This window comes from Streptopelia decaocto (genome assembly GCF_964273445.1).
Source record: "Streptopelia decaocto genome assembly, chromosome: 2".
In the NCBI taxonomy this organism is placed as follows: Eukaryota; Metazoa; Chordata; class Aves; order Columbiformes; family Columbidae; genus Streptopelia; species Streptopelia decaocto.
Genome location: NC_138655.1, coordinates 108,384,662 through 108,408,610, shown reverse-complemented (window position 1 = coordinate 108,408,610; position 23,949 = coordinate 108,384,662). Strand labels below are relative to the sequence as shown.

Sequence of the window (23,949 nt, the reverse complement as noted above, 5' to 3'; positions counted from 1 at the left end):
ATCCAGATTTATTCTTCATGATGTTTCTGGCTAACTTCACAGAGAATGCTGGAAAACCAGCACTTCCTTTTGATTTTGTACATTTCCCTGTAGACACCTAGAGAAAAGCAGATACATGCATGCATGCAAATTGCTCCTTATTAATGACTGTTGTGTTGAGAACTGGTGTTTCTTGTTTGGGGTTTTTTGTTTTGGTTTGGTTTTGTGTGTGTGTTTTGTTTTTGTTTGGTTGTTGTTGTTGTTGTTTTGGGGTTTTGGGGTTTTTTTTGCCTACTATTCTAGAAATCACTCTTGAGAGGCGTAGTTTCACTTCAGTGTCACAGATCATCAACCAAACTTTCAGGTTTTATTTGTACAGAAAGCATGTACGGCTTTAAATCTCTGAGGAAGAAGCTGAGGGCTGGTAAGTTTTTTTGGGGTTGTTTTTTTTTTTCAGGACATGAGGAAGGAAAATTTAAAATGTGATTGCAGAGAAATTGGCAGAAAATGTATCACTGAAGGGCTGAGTCTAGGTTGCTTAATTTTGAGAGTAAGTCTGTCTTTATCAGCAAAATAGTGGAAGCTGTGCTTAATTCTAAGCAAATGCTTTGCTGCTTCTGAGCCTAAACTCTGGTCAGTTGCTCTGGATGCAGTGGGGTCCTATCGAGATAAGAAGGGAAATCTGGCCATTCAGATGTTTGTGCAAATCCACTCTGCCTACCAAAAATACAACCTCAAATTTGTTAGTGCAGTCCCACGTCCTTTGCAGTGGGCATGACTGAATCACAACCGGTAATGAATGAGAAACGTTTTAATACCTGGTCTTTGAGACAGTCCCCTCCTGTGGCTCATATGGAACTGAGGTGACAAGCATGTTGCCTTTCATCCTTTACCGAGGGCCACAACACAGTATATCCACTCTGAAGTCCCAGCCAAGGCTTGTTTTATAGAAAACAAAAAAGACTATGTGGAGAGAAGGATGTGAATGTGCCGTGGTTTCCCGCCAAACACAGAACATTTGTTTGCAAACCTGAGGAACAGATTGCCACTGCTTAGCAGCCATGTTCATCTTCTTGAATCTCTCAGAAACTTAGAATATTTGTGCCCGAAAGACAGACGTGCCTTTTAACAAAAAATGACTGTCCTCAAATTTGAGATTGAGGGAGGAGCAGGGAAAGGAATTAGAGATAAAGCTGGTTAGAACAGTTTTTGACATTTTCCCCCTTAGAAATGTTGATCTGCTAAAACAAGAACATTTTTTAGAAATTGTTCTTCTTGACTAGATCTTGACCTGAAACTGTTTAGGGTAGCCTTTCTTCTGGACTTCTTCAAAATGTGCTAGTATAGCATTTACATCACTTTATTTTTTTTTCTTTCTTTCCAGTCTGAAAGGTATTTTTTCACATAGGAATGGAGTTTATTATTTTTTTTTTTCAAATTAAATGATAAAAATAACATTAGTTGGTTTTATATTACAAAAATAGAAATTTTTAATGGGTTTGAAAGAGCTTGTAGAATTTCATTTGGTAGTTTCATTGAAAAAGGGGAAAACAATAAATAAGAATGATAAATAAGATCAGAAATCTAAAGAAAACAGAAGGATTTCGTGTATGGGGAAAACGTAGGGAGAAAACTGCGAGTGCCATTTGACCTAGAAGTTACATACTGGAGGGTGAGATGTCTTTGAAACCCTGTTTCTGAGTCCTGATAAAAATAATAATGAAAGGATTTTTTGGTACGTTCAGTGAACTGTGTTCGTAACGATAAATTGCATTATGCTGGCTGTTGCAAAGACATTGGCATACAGTGTCTGACTTGGTTGGAGAAGTTGATTTATTTCTATTGGCTTCTTTAATTTAATTTTTTTCATTTCACCTCTTTAGTATAATGATCCACAAAACGGTCTGAAAACAAAGAGAGGACAAGTACAGATAAATTGCTAGTCCAGGCTAAATGTTGTTTTCCCTCCTAAAGAAGCTGGGATTTTGCTAGGGAAAATAACATAAATTTGAGATCAGTTTTGCTATATATGAACATCATGCAACACAACTTAGTATTTTAGAGACATCCCTGCAGGCTCTGCTGGACATCTTGCTGCATCTTGCTGCAATATCAACTACTGCTGTTAAACTTGTTTATCTCTGGTAAAATGCCATGCAATAGCACAGACTAGTTAGCGCTGTACAAAACGAGTCTGATGGACCTCAGTGCAGATCTGTTGTGCTCATTATTATTATTACCAGTTTTGTACATCTATCCTCAAGCGTGAGCAAGGAGGGATAGAAAATGTACTGAAGTTGTATGTGACACCAGTGGTTTGTGTTTGGACTTCCTCACTGACAAGATGGGCAGCCAAAAAGTGTAGAAGACTGGAAGAAAGGGGGAAAGATGAATTACACAATGGAATAAATTTTTCCTTTATCTTGTTTTTCTAGTCTCAGCATCAATTTAGTTAACCTGTTTGACTACAGTTTCATGATCTGGCTATTTCATGAAGTCCATTCAGTATGAACTTTTAGCTTTCAACACATGTGGAGGGAGACATTATGAAGACTTTTCTGGTCAGGATTCCTGGTCAAAGAGATGCTTGGGGACACCCTTTTACTCATGAGTTCGTAGCATGTGCTTGAAGAGATATTTAATCCCCAGTGAAGACAGACTTTATATGGCCATAGGGAATATATAATATTAATGTGTAAAGTAGTATACGCACCTTAATATACATGTGCCAGATTGTTGGAATCCTTCTTTTACAAGGGTTACAGTGTAGAGAAGTTATATTACTTGCCCAAAATACTTGGTGGAAGTCACAGGCTGACCCAGGCTGCAGATATGAGATTTGCATAGGACGATATCCATCCTAGCTAGTCGGCTCAATATCTTTGGCGTATCAGGGCTACTGAAAAGATCTTTGCACCTTCTGATCTGCCCCCAGCTGAAATGGCTCACCCTGTACCAGTTGCATGTTTGGGAATATTGTGCTGCTGAGTGTAGCTTTGCAAGGTTGGATTTGTTGTTTGTCAGGCTGTTTGTTTATTTTTCTCAAGTCTGATGAGAGCAGCTTTGTAAGCTTTGGCTCTGTTGTTATTTTCATCAGTTTTCAAGTGCTGAGTTTGTTTTTGTTAGCTCGCCTGTTTGTTTTAAAAGTCTTGTTTGTTCTTGGGATTGATGTTTGAGAGCACTTTGTGCCATTTCCATGAGTGATAAAGGCACCAGGAATTTTTATTTGTTCTCATGAACTCTGCAGTTACCACCATATCCAGGTACTCGACTGACAACTGGACAGGCTGGCTTCTTGTGGACATCTAGACCTTCACACCTGTAGAAGACGGCATGGACCGACCACATTAAGGCAGTCCAGTTTTGGAGGTTGTTGAGACCTCTTCCCAGCCTGTGTCTGCCTCACCCCACAGGATTGCCCAGAGTGTTTTGCATTCACGTATGACTCTGTGCACACACAGGTTGCACTGGCCCAAAAATCTGTGCCTTGTCAGCTTCCTGAACCCCTTTAAGAAAACACTCTATAGTATAAAATTTCCTGAACGTATCTAATCTTGAAAACACCTATGTGACACAGAGTAGATAAAGTGTATTTGAAATACAGGTTTCTTTTTTAGTGGGAATGGGTGGAGATTATGAAAATATCAGCCGAGGCTAGGCAAATGTTTGTCCTTTCTGCTTTAGGAATGGGAAAGCTGTGAGAGACTGTCAGAGCTGTTGAGCTGGGATGGGAGAGCTGCTGGAGAGTCTCACCTGTCCCTCCTCTGGCTTCTGAAGGAGCATTAGAGTACATTCTGTGGTACCTGTGCTGGCCCAGGTAAGCCTTGTTTACTTTCCCTTATTCTTTATCGAAATTGCATTTGTATTGTAAGTCTACCCCAGATAAGCACTACTGACAGAAGTGTGATGCCAAGCGAAGTATCTTTAGAGAACAAAATTTCTTCTTTGCTATCCACTGTGTGCAGACACATCTAATAGAGAGGGAAGTTGTGTCTAACACAGCACAACTGCATCATACTGTATTAGTCCATGTGCATAGGACAATGCCATTACCAGCAGCTAAAGCTGGAAGCTTGTATCACTGAGCAATTCAATGTGCAGTGTCTAGTGATACCACTATCTAAGATATTGAGCTGTGTAGTTTTATTGGTCTGTATAAAGTCAGATAAAGTTATTGACTTACTGACTATATTCTTTGTTTCCTCAAACATAGAGATAGGGTTAGCAATTGTTTAAATGACTGCTCTGTTTGACTAAGGGACATGAAATCTGACCTACAACACAAAAGGTTACATATACTTACAGTCCCACCTCCCCCCTCCGCCTGCCCCCAGTATGCAAAGCATACATTTATCAACAGAGAAAAGTAAAATGTTTGCCTTCAGGGTTTCTTGTCCCAGTTCACAGATGGGGGAAATTCTTGTTCATAATCGCTAGCAGAGTCTGGTGTGGACAAAGCCTGAACCAAGTTCTCAGAGGGTAATTTTCAATTGACTTTTGTAGTCTCAGAACTAGACCTGAAGCAACTGTCAGTTAAATCAAGAGTAATTTTGGGCAAAATCTGTCTATTTCCAGATGAAAGAAAAATCAGTTGAAACTCTGTACTGAAGAGAGAAAGAAAGGAGTGATTGCGGTTAAACACTTGTCAGAGCAGTTCTGGGGAACATGTAGTATCTTTAATGTGAGGTAGGAAGTCAGCCTCATCTGATTTCTTTCCTTATATACTGACACATACCAAGCATGCTGGCTTCTGACTGAAGTCAGTCTGATTGTGAACCAACCTGAAGCTATCTGAATCTGTTCCAAAATCATGGCAAAATCAGGTATGACTAGCTGCAATCATGCAGAATCAACGTTTGCTTCTCCATGTTAGGACGTTACTGAGATATTAGTGAAATACATATGCATCTCATCAGTATTGGGGTTTTTTGACTGTTATAAAATAAGAAGTCTGAGTTCATTTGTAAGGGTGGGATAGGGATATAAAGGTTGGTGAGAACCAGATTCCACTTGAAATGTATTGCTATAAACAGCAACAAATGTAAAAATAGTTTGCACTAGTGCTATACTTTGAAATGTGCCCTGTAAGAATGACGTTGCAAGGGCAAATAGACATAACTATTGCTGTATCCTTTATGACCTAAAGATCCTAGTTTTATTGAGAAGAAGAAACAAATATTCTAAATTTCAGTTCTGCAAATTTAGCCTTGTCCATAAGAGTCAAGGCGAGTTATTCCTGGCTCTGAAAATGCTAAAAATAAAAATGTTAGGCCATTTATCTCTTCTGGAATATCTGTTTGTAACTCCCTTGAAACCAGTAGAAATATCAAGATATCTACCATTTATAGATTCAGCATTACCATATAGAATTTTCAGTCAGGATGATGTGAGGAGGAAGGGAATGCTGCTTTTCCCCTCTCTCTGGTGGTTGATTAGTAGAATTAAAGCAACAAAATGTTTTTTACTAAAATAAACAGGACCGAATACACAGAGGAAAAAGACCTATTGCTTGGAGGACTGAGCCCAAACTTATTTTCAGACATTAAACAGTGCTTTTCATATATTATTCACTCAGAACCTTTTTGTCATTCAAGAGACTTACTGTCCTGCCTGCCTTACTACATCTCTGCTGGCCAGTGTACTAATGTTTAAAGAAATGCCAAGAAAATTTTTCCTAATCAATTTTGTTGCAGAGGAAGGAAAGGATCCTACAGGGCAAGAGGACGGGACTAAAAGTAAATGAAATGCTAAGTTCATTTTTCGAGGAGACCTGCAAATGATGAGGATTTGCATTTGTTTTGGCCTGAAAAGACAGGCTGGCACCAGTGTTTTCTGCACTTCCCTGTTGCTGCTGCAGAGTGCATCTGGAAGAGCACTAAGAGCAGCCCATGGGCAATGTGTCCCCACTCTGCATCGCTGAAAAGGGAGGCTGAGGACCTGAATCCCTGGAGAGCTGTTGGAAGCAGAGAGCTGCTGGTCCAGGTATTTGGCTGCTCTGAAAGGGTAGGAAGAGACTGAAGTGTGCACAGGCATCACGAGTCTGGGGCAGTATTTCTGTGTTTAAGACTTGCCCCCTTCCCTGTCCCTCTCCCTAGCAGCACATTCATTGAAGGACCTGGTAGATTCTGTCCTGTTGTTAGTTAACTTAGCATTAAGGCTGCTGGAAATGCTTGGGTATGTGAAGGTCTCAGTCTGGTGATGTTGCTTTTTGCCTCTAAAACCAATATCATGAGCACATATTACTGTGCCTCTGTGGGGTCTGAGTGGGAGTTCAAGGAGCATGCTGAGGTGGGACAGCAGAACAAAGAGGTAAATTAACCCTTTTGCAAAGCCCCCTGTTCTTTGCTCATGGTGCTTGTTCAGCGACATCATGACACTGGGCTTGAGCTCCCCATGAGCACAGTGTTAGAAAATGCATTCAGGGCTAGGCATGGTGCCAGCTGCTTGCTTTAAAAGAAAGGGAAAAGCAAACACATCTCAGGCTGATGCTTTCCTCACTCACAGACACCAGCAGGAAACAAATCCACTGATCCAAGTGGTATTGTATTGGCAGAAAGCTACTATTTTGTCGACCTTTTCATGGGCAACTGAATCATTGGTGTTCCTAATTATCCTCCTGTACCTACAGAGAACAGTGGTGTAAGGACAGAGGGTGGTCTGGCTGCACCCTCCTTATTAAATGAAAGCTACTTAGATAGTGCTGGTGCCCTATGACCAGCTGTAGACCACTCTCCTGAAGTGAGGAGCCAAGAAGAGTACCCTGGAATGGTATAGCTGTCCTGGGCCCATCAGAGAAGTGCCTAATCCAGTGCTAAGGGAGGAAATAATGTTTTTGCCAAATGTCTGATCTATCGTTCTGGCGAATCTGTGCATAAGAGTTATTGGAAGGAAAACCCTTGATTCATGGATGTAGGCTGTTTGGGATCCAGTTCTTTCTTCGCTCAAACTGATGGCAATTTGGCCATTTCTATCCATAGAAGCAGGGTCATACCATTTGTATTCCATGTCAGTTGAAATAAAAATGATGTGTGACTATATATCTGGCAGAGTTAAAGCAATACAAAAGAATTACTGACAATCTAGCAAATCAATAGACAAACAATCATCTGCAATTTGTTTTAGGGAAACAAGACATTTTCCCTCTTCATTATTAAATGTACTGTGCAAGTTCCCACTAGGTCTGCTTAGGAGACTGTTCATTTTGCTTATTTAACTAGATTTTGTATAAAATTAAGGTACCTTATCCAGTACTTCTGCAGAATGAAGAGGACACTCAGCTAGATAAAAACTGTTGCATAAAAGCCCAGCAATCGTAAGACTTGGCCACTTTCTATTCCATTCCAGTGTTTGTAGAAATCACTTATTCCAGATTGCCAACATATTGACTCAATTCTAGTACCCCAGGGGGGAAGAGCTGGAAAGCTAAATGATCGCCATCCCTATCTGTTAGCTATTTCACATTAGGTAGCACAAGAAATCCCATTTGTGCTGCAGATGTGCATGATCCTGCCTCTTTCTTCTTCATCTGAAATACAACATCCTTTACCCTTGTTCTCTTGGTACCAAGTGCAGGCCCAAAGCTGGTGATTGCTTTACGTGTGATCAGTCAGGAGGAAGAACCTGGGACACTGTGGCCAGAATATCAAGTTGGGTGTCCTTCACTGCTCCTGGTTGTTTGCAATGCAAATGGGAGGCTTTGTCTCACATAGTGCCATATCCATGGTAACCAAATGAAGACAAGTTTGCATTACTTCCTTAGTGAAGTGTAATCCTTCCCCTGGTACATGTGCCAAAGAGGCGTGCAGAGTTAAAGGGACAGCGATATATTTCTTGGAAATGAAAGCAACTGAAACAACTTCTGGATTTTGCTGCTTCTTTTTTTGGCTTCCCCCCCATATTGTTTCAGTTATCGCTGCCCTGACTTCTCCACCTTCTCTTTCCCATCCTGTCTTTTTCCTTTTTTCTAGAGTTCCCATCGTTAAAAACTAGACTAGTCCTGATTTCTGCTTTTTCTTTGCCCGGAGGCTAAACAAACAGTCACCCATATGAACTACCAACTTAAACACCAGTTCTTGGCAAGCAGCCTTTCCTTGCCCTTCCTGGTATCTTTGGAAAAAAAAAAAATGGGGGTGGAAAACCAAGCCAAGAACACCAGTTCTTGTCCTCCAGTTTTTCAGACGTTGGGTCTGTGGCAGAGAAGAGGCACAGATGCACCAGTCTGCAATTATTTCTTTAAATTAACAGCTGGATCAAGCCATACAGGTTGGAGCTTATAGGTTTTTTTTTCATTTTAGTGGTTAAAAATTTTAGAAAACCTTTTTTTGTTTTTTCTTCTTCTGATCTGTAAGATATGATGTGGGAAATAATTTATATCTATTTTTAATTTCTGTATCTAATTCCAGCTAAAAGAGCTTAATTCCAAATTTAAAGAGCTCTGATATTTTTCATAGCTTCATAGGCTGTCTCTTTTGACCAAGCAGGGTATGTTTATTTAGCAAAGACAACAGACTCAGACTGAGTGTATTGCAAAATTATTGCTGCTATTAGTGTTTTCACTGTTGTTGTTTTGTTTCCTTGCTTGTGGGAACCTGTGCACTGAATTTATGCACTTTTTCTTATGTATTGGGGAGGTTTAAAATACAACCCTCACTCTCCTTCCTCAGCAGTTTTATGCTGTTTGAAATAGAAATGTCTTTATGTATTGTTACTTAGCATTTCCTCTTAACTTTCTTCTCAATTAAGAGTGAGCTCATAGTTCTGTGTAAAATGTAGCATGATGGTACCATCAACTTCCAATTTAGTTATTCACAGTGAACAACACTGATTGTCTCGAGCAGCCGTAGGACTTCTACTTTGGAAAGAGCAGAATAAGAATAATATTGTGGTCTCTGAGCAGGAATTTTACCAAAGGGTTCACACAGAGAGAAACCTACCCAAATTTATATTTACCAACACATGAGAAGGGTTGAAGTGTTATTACAAGCTTTCACTACCTGGCACACTTCCAGAAAAGATTCATTCCCTGGAATCGCTTCACTCGTGAGTTTTCACATGGATGTTCCGGGTGTGCTTTGAATATCAAACCAAGTGTCCTTCATTTCTTTCAATGCAAATGACAGGCATGCTCAAGAGACAAAATTAGTATCTTCCGACAGTAGCTAGGTTTTCAGTGTGTTTAACCACTTGGAGATTGATGGGCAGGGAAAGAGGGCTTCAATTTCTTATAGATGGGACTAAAGTTGAAGACTGAAAAGGTTTTTTGATATCTCCTTTTGCTTCTAGTGAGACAGACAGAAAACAAGAGTCTCCAGTCCTTAAGCAGTGGTTTGTCCCAGTAAATGGCAACTGAAAAGAGTGAATACTACAGACCAGAAAATATGGTTGTTCCTGCTTGAGAGCACTGTGCTAGCTACACCTTTCTTCTTGTTTACTGCAACAGAGATGGGTAGATGGATACCATGAGCTCTCTCCCTGATGGAGCTGCCATAGAAAGTGTAGCTGAGCCAGAATGCCAAACACAACCATATCACACAAATTATTCCACAGTAATAGTATCTTCTTTGTTGCTTTACTACCATTCTCTTTTTTATTTTTTTTTAAATGGTTACCTAACACAGCAATTGATTCAGAAACTAAATATATATGAATTTGTAGAGTTGAGAATAGAAAAACATCCCATCCAATTTTTTTTCTCCATTTTGTATTGCAAAAGTATACTTACTGTTCTGCTGTCAATTCAAAACAACATAAGTATTCTCAAATACTTTTCTATATGGAAATGGAATGTCTTCAGAATTCAATGGCCTTCTTAAGTAAAAGTATCTGAGATTTGCTGCTACCTCCTAATTCATATCTGTATAATCGCAAGTTTAGTTGCGTATTTCTCAGTATTAAAGTTAACTGTGCACTGTCTACGCAAGTATTGGTGCACCTGGATATGGAGATGTTTACATTCATAAACATCTAAAGAAAGTGGATAAATATTAACCAAGTGTGACTGAGTAATCACTTGACAAATGGAAAGCGAAGAGTAATATTAGTAGCGCTACCCAGTAGGTATCATAGAGTGTAAGGAATATGGTGCAAAGCTGATGAAGTTCAAGATCCTGTTTCAGTGAAACAAACACACTTTGCTGTAGTTGATGGCAAGGAGAATGGTTCTGTTAAATGCTGGCAACTAAAGTGAGATGAATCTGTCTGGGAACCTGCCATAAACTGTTTATGTGTTTTTCAATTTTTAGAAACTTTTCTTGCATTCTGTACTAAAGAGCTGGTATAAATTTCTCAGTGATGGAGAGTCCTCAGTTTCTACCTTGAAGCCTCCTTGGAGGGGAAGGGGAGAGAAAAAAAAAAAAAAAGTTATTTCCAAGATGTTCTCAGCGTGTTATCAAATGAACAAAACACACAGAATGTGGAAACCAGCCAGTCATTCATTCTATCGACAGATTTGCAGAGCTAAATTTGCTTCTGGAGAGCAGTTAGAAATTAAAACACACAGATGATGAGTGGTGCTGGCACCCAAACTGTGATCAAGAGGACACTCTTGTCTGAAAAGATGTACCCTATCAGATTAATCATTATGTGTTAATTAATTTGAAATCAAAAGGATGTCTTCTGCTGTCTATGCACAGGAAATTAATGGTGATAGCACTAATTAAATGTAATGGAAGTTACCTCTGTACTTCCCACATCTAGGGCCAAACTCTTTATTGCCCTTCGTGTTGTGTCATTTACAGTTCAGTCCCATTGTAGCATCTTACCCTCATTGTGCCCAGCGGTAAATGGCTATGCAAGTCATCAGACAAAGGAGAATCAGGTTGGTTGATTACTCAGCTGGGAAATGAGCTAATTTCAATTAAACTAGCTCTGAACTTTGACTTCCTACCCTGAAAAGGTGTGTCACTGTGTCTCCTCTGTTGTGAGTCATCCTAACATGAAAAAAATGGTCCTTCTGCTTTACTCTTCCCTCTTACTTCCCCCAAAACACTACAGTCCTTTCTTTGACCTTCTGCTGCTGCCCAGGTATTTTTCCTCACAACTTCTCTGATAGATGGGATGCTCCATTTCCTTGCATTTTTTTCTTTGACCAAATGCAATATTTTCTCACAATCCTTCTGTAACTGCAATACTCTAGTTGAAAAGACTTTGAGAGGCCACAGCAAGTAGATGAGACTCTGGAGTCCCTATGCCAGAGGACTCAGAAACACAGTTCATGATGTATATCCCATTTTCTGCACAAAGGAGATTTCTAACTTGTTCTTTCAGTCTTTTACTCATGCCTTTTTATTAGTCTCATGATCTCCTAAAAGTCAATAATAGAAAATAAATCAGTGCGTGTATCAACCCAATGATAAATTACTAATTACATTTAAAAATCTAAATGATTTCAAAGAATATTGAGTATCGTGGTTTATTTGTCCCTAGAATATTCACAAAAGGGACAGGAAAATATTTTTTCCCCACCTCAATCGTTGGTAGTTGGCTTTATAAAATCTTTTGTCTCTGGTGTCACATCTGGGCTGCTGCATGTGACTACAGCAGACCTAGACATTGCTCCCTTGGGTTTTCAAGCCAGGAAAGTCATAAAACCACTTCTCTTGGCTGCTGTTCACCTTGGTGGATGAACTTTTTAGCTCAGGGATTGGTGGCAGCATCCCAGGCCATGCAGATCAAACATCTCAGCAAAACTGAGTGGAGATATCTCTTCAGTCAGTGGCTGCTGAGTTGCGGCTTCCTTGAACCAGCACTCTCAGAGTCAGGCAAAAAGCCTCTAAGATTCACTAAAGAAAGCAGCATTTAACAGGTGCTCCCTTCCACTGCCATGTCTGCAGATACCAAACCACTTAAAAGCTGTTCTTGTGGGGCTTAATCCATTTTTCTCTCTGAATGTCTTTGACACATGGCTTCTATCTGTCATCGCATACACCCCCTTCTCCTCACCCCTTCTCATCACCTCAGGAACAACTCTGCCTTGATGTCGTTAATAATTGCATTGATGGCTGTGAGAACAGTGCCTTACTGGTTTGCTAGAGCAGTTTTCACAATCTGATGGGTAGCATCTGGACAGCTATGTCAGTGGCATTATACCAAGCTCACTTTTGGTTGTAAATACATCTGAAAATGTGGGAAAAGGTTAATTTCTAAAAGCTACGGGAATTGATATGTAACAAGATATCTCAATGCTAATCATGTCGGAGGACTTTAAACTTTTTGTTATAGTGAAACTGAAAAGAAGAAGAGCACATTATTATACTGATCAATGTACAAGTTCCTGCTGGTCAAAAATCTTACCATTCAAATGTATAATATTGGAAAGAGGTAGTATTTGTATTGCACATCAGGAACTGAGGTGAAAAAGAAAGAGGAGTCTTGCCTGTTCAAGAAGGAATACATGTTTACATAGTACTAGCCCAAGGAATTTAGCCTCAAAAAGTCACATCCTGCTACTACGATGACTAAACATTTCCATTGACTGGCAGGCTTTAAAACCACTGCTGATGCTTTAGGATAAGTAAGGGCAGGGCATCTTTTTCTCTAGTTTTCAGATTTGATTTGTGAGCTGGCATCAGCTCCAGGCCCAAGGATCAGCCATAGCTTTGAGACGGACAAGGGAGAGATTCTGTTGTGCAGCAGAGAATCATAGGTGTACCTAGATGAAGACTCTCTACTGCCAAAGCCAGTAGACCACCACTGCTTGGTAGACTGCAAAAAAGGGTTTCTGCAGATTCTGAGCATCCCATGGTGACTGAGGGCAATATCAGGTTTGTTGGTTTTTTTCTGTACTAGTATACTTGTACAAGTGATGAACATTCACACTTCGCTCTTCATCACTAGCTCCATGTTAATTTTATTCTTAATCTTTTATTCTTGCCCACAGAGGTTCTGGTGGAATCTGTGCACCTGTTTGTATTTCCCATTGAAATCTTAAATTTGCACAAATCTGTTGTTTCGCCAGGTTAGTTTATAAGTGTCGGGTACTTAAATCAATACTCAGTGTAGCACTTCTGGTTGAACTTTGCTTCCTTTATCTTCATTGGATGGGGGAAAATCATCATGTGTTGCAAAATTTGATCTTGTTTTCATCAAAACTGCACATTTGTACTACTGTTCTCACTTCTGCCTGGGTAAATGTGCCACTTGTCAGGGTATGTCACCTAGCACCGAGGGTCATCTCACTAGCTGTCCCAGAGCTCCATGTTTGGTCCTAGGCTAGGCTGCTTCTTCAGTCAGTGGAGAAAACACCTTCAAAGAGCTCCTTGTACCTTCCTCCAGACACAGGTGAACTACTGTGGAGGTGTCTTGCTCTCTGCATTCACCATAAAGGAAACCTAAAAGACTGATTTAGAGAAAACATATTGGTTTACTTAATCTTCGTTGCACTAGTAATGAGCTTTCAGAGTTACAGCTAGGCAGAGATTGACAGTTTTAGAACAACACTGTTGCTCTGTAGTGTAATAAAAACCAGAGTAACCTTGCAAATCCACATATACTGTATTCTACAAATCAAAATTAGATCTCTAAAGACTTGAGTATAAAGACTTCTGATTGCTGCAGTCTTTCCACGTCTTCTCACTGCGTTAATGAGAGTTGCACGGTTGAATCGTGATAATGCAATGAAAATGTCTTCTGCTTTACCTTATGTCCAACTGAAACATGTTGCAGGACAGCACTTCCCTCTCTCTTTTGTCACAGAGAGCAAGGTGTCTCCTTAAACTGATGGTCTCAGTGGCTTCAGTTGGACCTGAAGGAAAAGAAGCCTGCTTATAGCATTTTTCAGCAATAAGCTCAATATTTCAGAGCCCTCTTTGCTTACCTTCAAGTTGGAAAACTGAATGGAAAGGCAGGAGAACACCTGGCTGTGCTGCAAGACTTATGTGGCCTTGGGCAAACAAGGTTGATCACTTGTGCTGTGCTTACCCTGCTTGGTAAAAAGGTGGCAATAACACTCCCTCTGCACAAGAGTGGATTTTCTCGCCCATTCCAAGCTATGCAGAAACAATGCATTGGGATGCATTCGTGCCAAATCAGAAAAGTTAGTTTTCCATTTTCATGAAAACTGCAAGATACTTCCAGAATATGGACTGGCAGATAATAGATACCAATTAATAATTCAGGATTTTCTTTTACTTTCCAAATTTGGTTTACAAAAGAAGTCCTCAGATGACTAATGGAAATTACTAGACATTTCTCCCATAATTTTTCCTGCATTCCAGGATTCACCAAAAATGTAGCCATACAATGAAGTGGTTAATTGCTCTAAACTGATCTGGCAATCTACTGGTATTCTACTTTTTATCTTTAGAAGACTCTATAGAAGAAAATATTAATCACTGGTTGAATTCTTGTGTTTTGTAAGTTTGGATCACATTATTACTGAATTATTCGTTGCCTGGTTTCTCCAACAGGAAGTACGTCTGCAATATTGAAGTTTCCTGTAGAAAAATCATGACCCTTGAAAATTCAGAACAAAGTATTTTGCTTTGGCTGATGTCAACCAAAGAACGAGCTTTTTATTTTGTTAAACTACATCAAAATACTCTTTCACAACTATTCATTCTGAACTGACGTGTCTTTCTTATGACAGAGTGCCTCATGAGAAATGTATCTCAGTGCTCTGTTCAGTTCCATAGTATTCTTTGAAGGATAGCATTTCCCAGTGTGTGCCTGGATAGCTTTCTGATCAAGCTGTCTGCTACATCATGGGAATTTCACAATGCTGGGTGACCCAAGGGAGATGTAGGCTGCCACATAGGCATGATTTATGGTGCAAACTGTGCTTACACATGCCTACAACTCCATAAGGCAGTGTGCTACCATAGAGTAATACAGTTTAACCTTGAACTTACTTAAACTTGAATGTATTTTGTTCACCAATTTATTTTTTTTTTCAACTTCCTGCCCTTCTTAAGGTTAAAAATAAAGTCTGAAAGACCAGTATTTCACATGACCTCTTCAGTATGGCTTCATGCATTTGCTGCTTAAGCAAATGCAGCTGAATTCTTTGGTTGGAGGTGCGGTTGTACCAGAGAAGCCCAAAAATAGACATAGCCTTAGGAATGATGTTTAGAGGTATAGTGACAAGCAAAAAATGGTAGTAATCTTATGTACCAGTCGTAGCAGCACTTTCCAGTGGCAGGGTAAGGCCAAGTCAGCCAAACTCATGCATTGCAGGGCTGGCAATTATTACTGGTGTCATTAATAATTACCATGTCACCGTGCAGACGCGGATCAGCTGAAAGCTATCATACAGCTGCCTTTTATGTGATGCACTGAAAAGGCTTTTGCTTCCATTCCTCTCACTCCTGCCCTGGATAAGCTGATTTAGTTAGATTTTCAGTAAAATTTAAGTTCAGAAGTGACAGGCTTTACTCATGCAGAATGCTAAGATTTCATGTTTTTTCTTTAAGCACAGATGCAATATTTGAACCTCAACACTTAACAGAGGCTGCTATATGTTGAGAAGACAGTAGGTGATGTTCACAAGCAGGAGAGAAGATGAGCCTATGGCTCTGTTTTTCTACCAGCCATCCCCACTCAACTCATCCATACCCTGCATGCCATGTGTTGTGTCTGCCCATCGGGCTGCCTCCCTCACTTCATCTCTCCTCAAGAAAGAGCAGCTGTTCTTTTGGGCAATTTAATTTTGTTGTCTTTTTCATGTTTTTTATCTTACAGTCTATCTACAAGTGATGATAAACCACAAGGCCAAGAGCAGGCAGGTAAGATAGAACATTATTTGTCATTTCTAATAAGGACTACTTAACTACGAAGTATCAAGCACAACAGACATCTGAAGAGGGACTATTGGGAAAAGCTGATATTCATGGATAAACTGTATATTTTTTCCTCTGGAGCTTTATGAGAAGATTCTCACATGAGGTCTTCAATAGAGAAGTTTTAGGTTCACCTTCTCCACTGGCAGAATTTTATTTTCATCTATTGAATGAGTGGATGTTTCTAGGATGGATTTGCACGGTGATCTGGGAAGTTATGGTACAAAAGCTTCAGGTGATTATAATTCTGCCTAACCTAAATGCAGAATTTCTTGCTTGTTCTTGTTTGCTTTCCTGATTTGCTGGACATAGTGAATTCAGAGATTATTTTTTTTCTAGAAAAGGAGACAGAAGCCCAAGTCATATCACAGGTCCTCAAATATTCCTAAAAATGTCCACATTTTTAGTGCTTTTGGAAGCCCCAAATATTGTTTATCAGTGTTTCCATATCTACGCTTTTTGTTTGTTGGGTTCACAAGTAAGAGATGCAGTTCAACAGTATGTGCTTTAATCTTGTCTCCTGTTAATCAGAGATTACTGAGGTTAAAATCCTTTATCTTCCCTCGAGTATCAGAGGCCACATTTTGCTTAGCAAAATATATTATTCATAAGCAAAGATGCACTTAGATGTGCAGTAAACAGAGCAACAATTAGCACCACAGTTGGTTCACAAAGTATTTTTTATGTGTGTGTTTGTTTTCATAAGGTTTTCTGACAGATTTCTACAGGACATTATTTTCCCCAAAGTATCTTCAAGTTTGGTAATGAGATTCAGTGTTTTTTGTGTCAGGAGCAAAATACTTAGACAGATCAGGAAACATAAATACCATACCCTCCCCACTACTATTTCAGTGACCCCTTAAATATGGAGAAAACGATCTCTAATATTTCATAATGCCAAGCTCTCTAAGAAGGAGCTTCTTATGGGAGTCTTCTCATTAGAGGAAGAAGTGGAGACTCTAACCATGAGTGAAACAACCCATCTTGCACTACCTGCAAGTACGAAATTTGTCCAAGTCACCACATGGACACATGCTCCTGAGCAGTTTACTGTCACTTAGCAGGTAGGATGGCTTAGCATTGGTAATGGTATGTTGACATGTTCTTGACTCACAGCAATACAGGATAATTCAACTTACTTTGACCTACAGCAAAAGATAGTTAAGGTGTCTTACCCAGGGTTTATCTGGTTTGAGCGTACAGCCACATCAGCTACTGCCTCTCACCCAGTTTGCAGTAACCTCTCAAGTTCTGCTCATTTTATCATGAATCTCAGTCCTTGATTTTTTTTTTTGTGACCTGCTACTTCCTACACGTCCCACAAACACGAAGTTTCTCATAATTAAATTATGTACTCAACATCCTGCCCTGTGTTTGTCAGTGCTAGGTTTTTAATTTGGCAGTACTTGTGTTCATTCAGTCTCTGCAATATGAGGTATTGAGGAAATCACAGCAGCAGTGAGTTTGTGGTATAATGTTCTGTTGCAAAGAGAAGTGCCTACGTGTTGCTAGGGAAAAATTGTATTAACTCTCACATTCAGATCTTATTTTTTACATTCTCAAGCATTTTTTATAGCGAATCTACAGCTTCTGCTGGCACATGATTAGGAAATGGTATACAACAAGTTGCTGATTCTTATTCAAATTATGCTCAGTTTGTTGCTAGAAAGTCTGGTTTATGTTACCACAGCAAATTACAGGATGTCAGTAACCTTTATGTTCTCAATTTGGATGGATATCCTTACACTGAGTAAGACAGAAGGAATTTGGGTTAGATTTTACAAGCAGAGGAATAATCCAGTAGAGAATCTGAAAGGATGTTTTCTCCTTCTTTATGGACACAATTTTGTTAAATAGAAAACTTTAAAACCTAGACAAAAAAATATTCTACTTGTGGAACACAGAAGGATATCTACTGTGCTTTTAGGCAAATGCTGCCCCAGTTTTCAGAGGATCAACATGCCTGTTATTTCAGTGTTAGGAGGGGAAATGACAACTACAGACACTATGTATTTGCATATTATTCCCATTTCATCATCATGAAGTGATGAAATGTGCACCTTACAGCTCATAGGTATAGCACACTTGGGAGTCCATGAAACAATATTAGTAGTTCTTGGATAAATATTCTCTCATCCAAAAACACTTGCAATTGTCCTGCAATTCAACTCTCAAACACATTGAGAGCATGATGCAAAGACCAGAGAAATCAATAGTAAAATACTTAAAACATTCCAGTGAATTACACCTGAAAATCTGTTATACACAAAAAAGTTGTACCAGTGTGTGCTGGAATGAGAATTTGAAATTATGTATTTTTTTACTAAAAAGGCAGGGATTAAAAGCTATTGTCATCGTATTTTCTGTATAAATAATTTTGATGGCTCTGCAGCAGATGGTGGAACCCTATTCATAGTGCTTATTTTAAATAGCAGGGGCTTAGACTGGACTGCTACTGGTCTATGAAATATAAAGGCACCCTTTTATGATGTATATTGCATTTATTTGTGACTAACATATACGGTGAATTGAGCTTCCCACAATGGTATTGTTCTGCAACTCTGCCAATCAAACTAAAATGTTTACCTATATAATGCAATCAGTCCTTTGTTTTTTTCTCCAGTTTGACATGTTTTTGTTTTGAGGGGGGTAAAAAAGGTAAGGTAATAAATTATTTTTATTTGTTCTTGTTTTCAGTTTCATTGTCAGTACTAGAAATGGTGCAAATGACTATGCAAAACTACAGAAGGTAGGTTTCAGACACCATAGAGATGATTGGTATAAATTCTTTCTTCTTTCTTTTCTTTATGACAAAATGGGGATTTTTTTAAATTATTATTCCTCTCTCAAACTGATAGCAACAGTATTAGTCCAAAAATCTACATATCCTCCAAGGCGTATTTGAGATGTGAGCTGATGGATAACCTGAGATGATTAAAAAATAATAATAATAAATTAAAAAAAAAAAAATCAAGGCAATGCTTCCACTGTATATAAAGATTTGCTACTGATCTTGATAGGTACATGTAGGTAAACTTAAGCTTGGGTGTAACAAAAGCACATCATCTTACCTGTTGAGAAAGACTACCACACCGCAGGATGTTCCTTTTGCAGTGAGCGGGCTCTGAAAAGCAGTTATGTCTCTGTAGATGAGCAGATACAAACACAACAAGAGGTGAAGCACAGAATTATTCTCAGGTGCCACTCCTACTGCTGCAACTCATTGTGTCTTGTCTCTCCAAAACTTTGTTAAGAGCAATTATATCTCTTGCAGTAGGTGGCTAGAGAAACTGTGCTCCCTAAAGGTTCCCCAAAGATTCACCATCTGTCAAAAGTGAGCCATTCTGCCACCTTTATAATTAGCATTTACTGGTACCTCACACCTACGTTCTCACACCTACTGTAACACACTGTTCTTGAGAACAAACGTATTGCCACAGTCTCATGCCTGCTCTTCCTATAAGGCACTGCTATCATGTATCATTATAAACCAAGACAAAATCCAAATGGCTATTTTAGGAAAAAATCATAATGATGTCCCAGAGGAGCATGTGAGTAAACACATTTCATTGTTGCTTTTTTCCAACCAGGTTCCTGCAAGAGTTTTCAGAAAGTCCAGTTATGTCAAGATGCAGCAGTCTCAGTTCTTCCCAGTCACTTGCTGGTGCATCTCAGAGGTTAGTTATTTCCATACCTTCCCAGACAGGAATACAAGGAATTAGCCCATTTAGAGACCAACCAGTGTGAGTACAATTTTGAATATGCAGTTCAAGGTCTTAGTTTGTAAAGGCATGTCTTAATTTCTTTCAATAAGATCAAAATGGCCTTCTCAATAACAGGTGTCTGATCTCAAATGTGTTTGTACCAGTACAAACAGAAAGCTACCTGAAACTGCAGTGGGCTTTGAATCCACTGGAAGGTTAAAGGCTGCAAGGTCCTATGCAGCTGCAGCATGCCTTGTCTGTATTGTGTCTAGAGAGAAGTGAGCCTGCAGAGCTGTGAACCTACACCTTTTATTAAAGTTCCTTTTGCTAAGCTATCTAGATCCCATGCCACCAAATTCCTCTGGGGGCAGGAACGTGCATTAATCTCTTAACAATGTGACTGAAAAGGACTACATCACTTAAATAATAGTCTCTACAAGAGGGTAAAAGAAGGGAAGAGTATTCTTTAACAGAAACCAGACCATATACTATATAATAGCTACTGCAAGATAAAAGTGGTTCTAATACAGTGGTGTAAATAATCCTGATATTTTCTGCATAGCATCACCGAATGCTGGTGCATGGGGAAATAATCCTGATGTTTTCTGCATAGCATCACCGAATGGCTGGTGCTCTGGGAAAAGGATCCGGTGGAGATTCTTCTTGATTTGGGGTTTGGTACAGAAGAACCCGATGTCTGCACTAAAATCCCTCCTCGATTCCTCAGTGGTGCTTCTGTAGCAAAAGGAATCAACATCCGAGTCTTTTTGGAAGCTCAGAAGCAGCGTATGGACATTGAGAGACCAAATCTATATGGTAAGGAGAGGCATTTTGGCAAAATGAGGAATTTTAGCCAGGAGGTAAAATAAATAGCGGGGGAGACTGAGAGGAGTCAAGTAGAAGAGGCTTACAAAACAAAATGTGTGAAGAAGTGACATGTATTCAGCAAACATCAAAGATCCTCATATATGCCTTTGTTAAATGCTGTATAGCTCTCTTCATCTGTGGACTCTGATTTATGTGCTGGAGTTACCAGCTTGTGGCATTTTGAAACATAGCCACCCATCCCCTCTAAGACCCAGCCCACCACCAGAGATTGTTGTTGGTGTCATAGAGGCTACAGAATTGAACATGGGTCCATTGTCTCAGCCACTTCACTGGCAGCATGTTAGCACATACCCGCCATCATTGGTGGTGTAAGCCAATACACAAAATTTTGAATTCAACTAGGCCAGACGCAGACTCACATTTTCTTTTTCCCTTGGTGGCATCAAGACCCCTCTCACAGGGAAATGTGGATAACAGACGGCAAGGTCTTAACTTCCCATGACTAAAGGTACTAGAGCTTGTGCCTCAGACCCGCAAATCCCTAACTAGAACCTAACAATTTTGTGTTTCAAATATGCTCTAAGATGTAAATGAGGATCATATTTTAAGTACAAAAAAAATTGCACCATTTAAGGCACTCAGTCTCAATTTTTATTCCTTTAGATGGTTTTAGTTTTTGTGTTGTGTATTTTGCAGTTGAGCAATGAATACAAGGTCCTCACCCTAAAGATATATCTGTGTTAAAATAGCATTCTTAATGTGTTGGTATATCACCCCTTTGAAAAGTCCAATTTTGACATCATTTCCCCTCGTTTGCTGCACAGGATAGGCAGATGGCTCTTGAAATCTTCTGTCTACTTAAGATGCTCAGTGAAGCAGGATCTCTTACATAGCCTGTGCATTCCCATTTAAAATTACACTAAGGAAGCAGTATGGATGGAAAGAGAATTGAAACAGAAATGTCAGAGCATTGTGGAAAATGTGTTTTTCTCTCTCTCTTTTTTTTTTTTTTTTTAGTAGCAAGCCCTGTGCATACATTTCAATATTTACATCAAACTGACGCATCAAACAGGTTTCTCAGCTCTCACTTTCTCTCTCTGTAACTTCTCTGAGAGAGAGGGATTAGAGATAATAATTATGAGTGGGTTGTGGATGGAGACCTCAGGGAAGAAGGCAGAGAACTAGGAGGGAATGAGAGCAGAAAAAGAGCCTCTGAGGGAAGGAGTTTGCACAGCGAAGGCAGGCAGTGGTAAGCCAAGGTGTGAATTTAATGACTCGTCCTGCAGTCATCCTCAATGGGAATACTTTTAGTATATGTGAATGGCTTATCTGTACGGGGGAGTTGCTGTGAAGTAAGATAAGATTTTAATTTCTTTTCTGGTGGGTGTGATGTCCATCAAAACATGTTATCTTGCTTTTGACAGTTTGGGAGGGGCTTTTCACACCATCTGCTTAGGCCTCCTAAGTATGTGGCTGGGCTGGGAACATATAGTCGAGAGAGGTGAGATTCATCCTTCAGAGATGCTTCTCTCTTATCTTTTCACTGACTACGTTTCCATATATGTGGTAATTTACCTCAGCCTGATTCACTGCACCAAATCATAAGCATTTAGCTGAAGCACCATCTCAAGGATCTTAATCATTGCAGTCTTTCTATCTCTATAGCAAATGGAGAGAGTTGGGCAAGTCCTGTGGTGACCATCCAGCCACCACTTTAAACACCTCTCAGAAGAAGCCAGTCTGTCTCAGTAACCATGTAGGTAATCGTGCACAAGTACCTTCCTACAGCTGGTATTCCAGGGGAGTACTTATAGCTAAAAAGGAACGTATCAGGTTTAGCTTACAAATGTCTGAAGAATATCCTCAAATGGCATTTGTTTGTAAACTATATTTTTCCAACCTTGCCAACCTTAGGTTGTCTGATGATTTTGCAGTGAGGTATAGCAAGAAGGAGGAGTGACAAATCGATGTTATTAGATTTTAAAATGGATTGCACCTCTAGAGCTAGACCTAATCTATCTGCCTTCAGCACCTAAATTTTTAGGTATCTAATAAGCCAGCTGTTCTAAAGCAGAATCCTACATTTCCTGTAACAGCGATGAGGAGAATAGGCACTTTTGCAGGCCCGCAGTAGAAGACTCTTCTCTGTAAATTAAGTAGAAGGTTCAGGTCTAGAGATGTTCCAGAGCATTTACCTCCCCATGAACAATTTAGGGAACTTGAGACTCCTTACTGTCAGAGTGCTGCTTCACTGAGGCATTGAAATGAAATCAGCAAAATGAGGCAGACCGTTCAGCAGTCTAGAGATTTCAAGAGTCTATTGAACCACTGCTCCCAGAGATGTGCTGGATTAACTCAGTCACCCTGTTTGGTATATTATCACTGAAAAATTTCAAGGCAAATACAGCCTGAATCATTCTCATTTGTCTCTAGTCATGGAAAAGGAATATATAGTTTAATCTGAGTTAGTGAATGCCTGAGAAGTTATCTCCTTGTCAGTTTACTTTCTCCTATTTCTCTGAATCAGCAGAGAAAGTTCATAGAATACCAGGTTGGAAGGGGCAACAAAGATCATCTGGTCCAACCTTTCTTGGCCAAAGCACAGTTTAGACAAGATGACCCAGCACGCTGTCCAGCTGAATCTTAAAAGTGTCCGCTGTTGGGGAATCCACTACTTCCCTGAAATTATTCCAATGGATTATTTTTTCAGCATGAAAAATTTTCCTTGTGTTCAGTCGGAATCCCTCCAGGACTAACTTGCACCCATTACCCCTCATCTTTTCCATGTGTCTACTTGTAAAAAGGGAGTCTCCATCTTCTTTGCAGCCACCCTTTAAATGCTGGAACACAGTGATAAGGTCTCCCCTAAGCTGTCTTTTCTGGAGGCTGAACAAGCCCAGTTCTCTCAGCCTGTCCTCGTATGGCATCTTCCCAGTCCTTTGCTCATCTTTGTGTCCCTTCTCTGATGTTCTCCAGCCTGTCCACATCTTTTTTGTATAGCAGGGACTGAAACTGAACACAGTGTTCCATGTGTGGTCTGAGAAGTGCTGAGTAGATTAATTAATTAATTAGTTAATTGATTTAGTACAACATGTTACTCTGAGAAAGTGAGAGATAAGGAAAAAGGTTATAGGTACAATACAGAAGACAAGAAACCTGGAGGAAAAAAGGAAAGGGAGGTGAGAGAGACCAAGGAGTTCCAAAGCAGAGAGTGATCCCTCTCCACTTTCATATTTCTTTCATTTCCTAATGCAGTGCTTCTCTGTTTCTGCCTCACTCTTCCTTGCTTGTGAAGAATGTAGTTTTCTAGGTCTCCTTCACTGCTCATTAGACCTTTTAAAACAGGAGTGGATTGTTCATAGATTTACTTACTAATTGGTACCCTCACTTGGTGCTCTTTCCCCAGTATTGTCAACATTTTCAAAAGGTTCAGTTCACAAAAATAAGGTGTATTTTTGAAAATGTTGGTCACCCTTTCACATTCTCAGCCAGATCCAAAAGCAAACCTTATTCCTATCATTTATTTAACAGTAGTGAAAAATTTACTGACCTCATTAGAAGTGATATTTGACTTCCTAGCTGAAGAAATAAACTCACTTGACAATCAGAAGTGAAAAGTAATTATATCTCTGAATAAACTGATCCTCAAATTCTTTGAAAACATT

General features: G+C 39.6%; 1 protein-coding gene across 1 annotated transcript in view; it reads left to right on the top strand.

Annotated features, from left to right (window-relative positions):
• Positions 1-363: 363 nt before the first annotated feature.
• ITPRID1 (ITPR interacting domain containing 1) overlaps positions 364-23,949 on the top strand; it is a gene marked incomplete at its 5' end in the record, with an annotated part of 52,797 nt that continues 29,211 nt past the window's right edge. Inside the window, 6 exon segments of the mRNA XM_082044588.1 lie at positions 364-403; positions 5,837-5,914; positions 5,917-5,961; positions 18,450-18,501; positions 19,343-19,429; positions 20,070-20,272. Coding sequence (XP_081900714.1) covers positions 364-403; positions 5,837-5,914; positions 5,917-5,961; positions 18,450-18,501; positions 19,343-19,429; positions 20,070-20,272 — 505 coding nt within the window.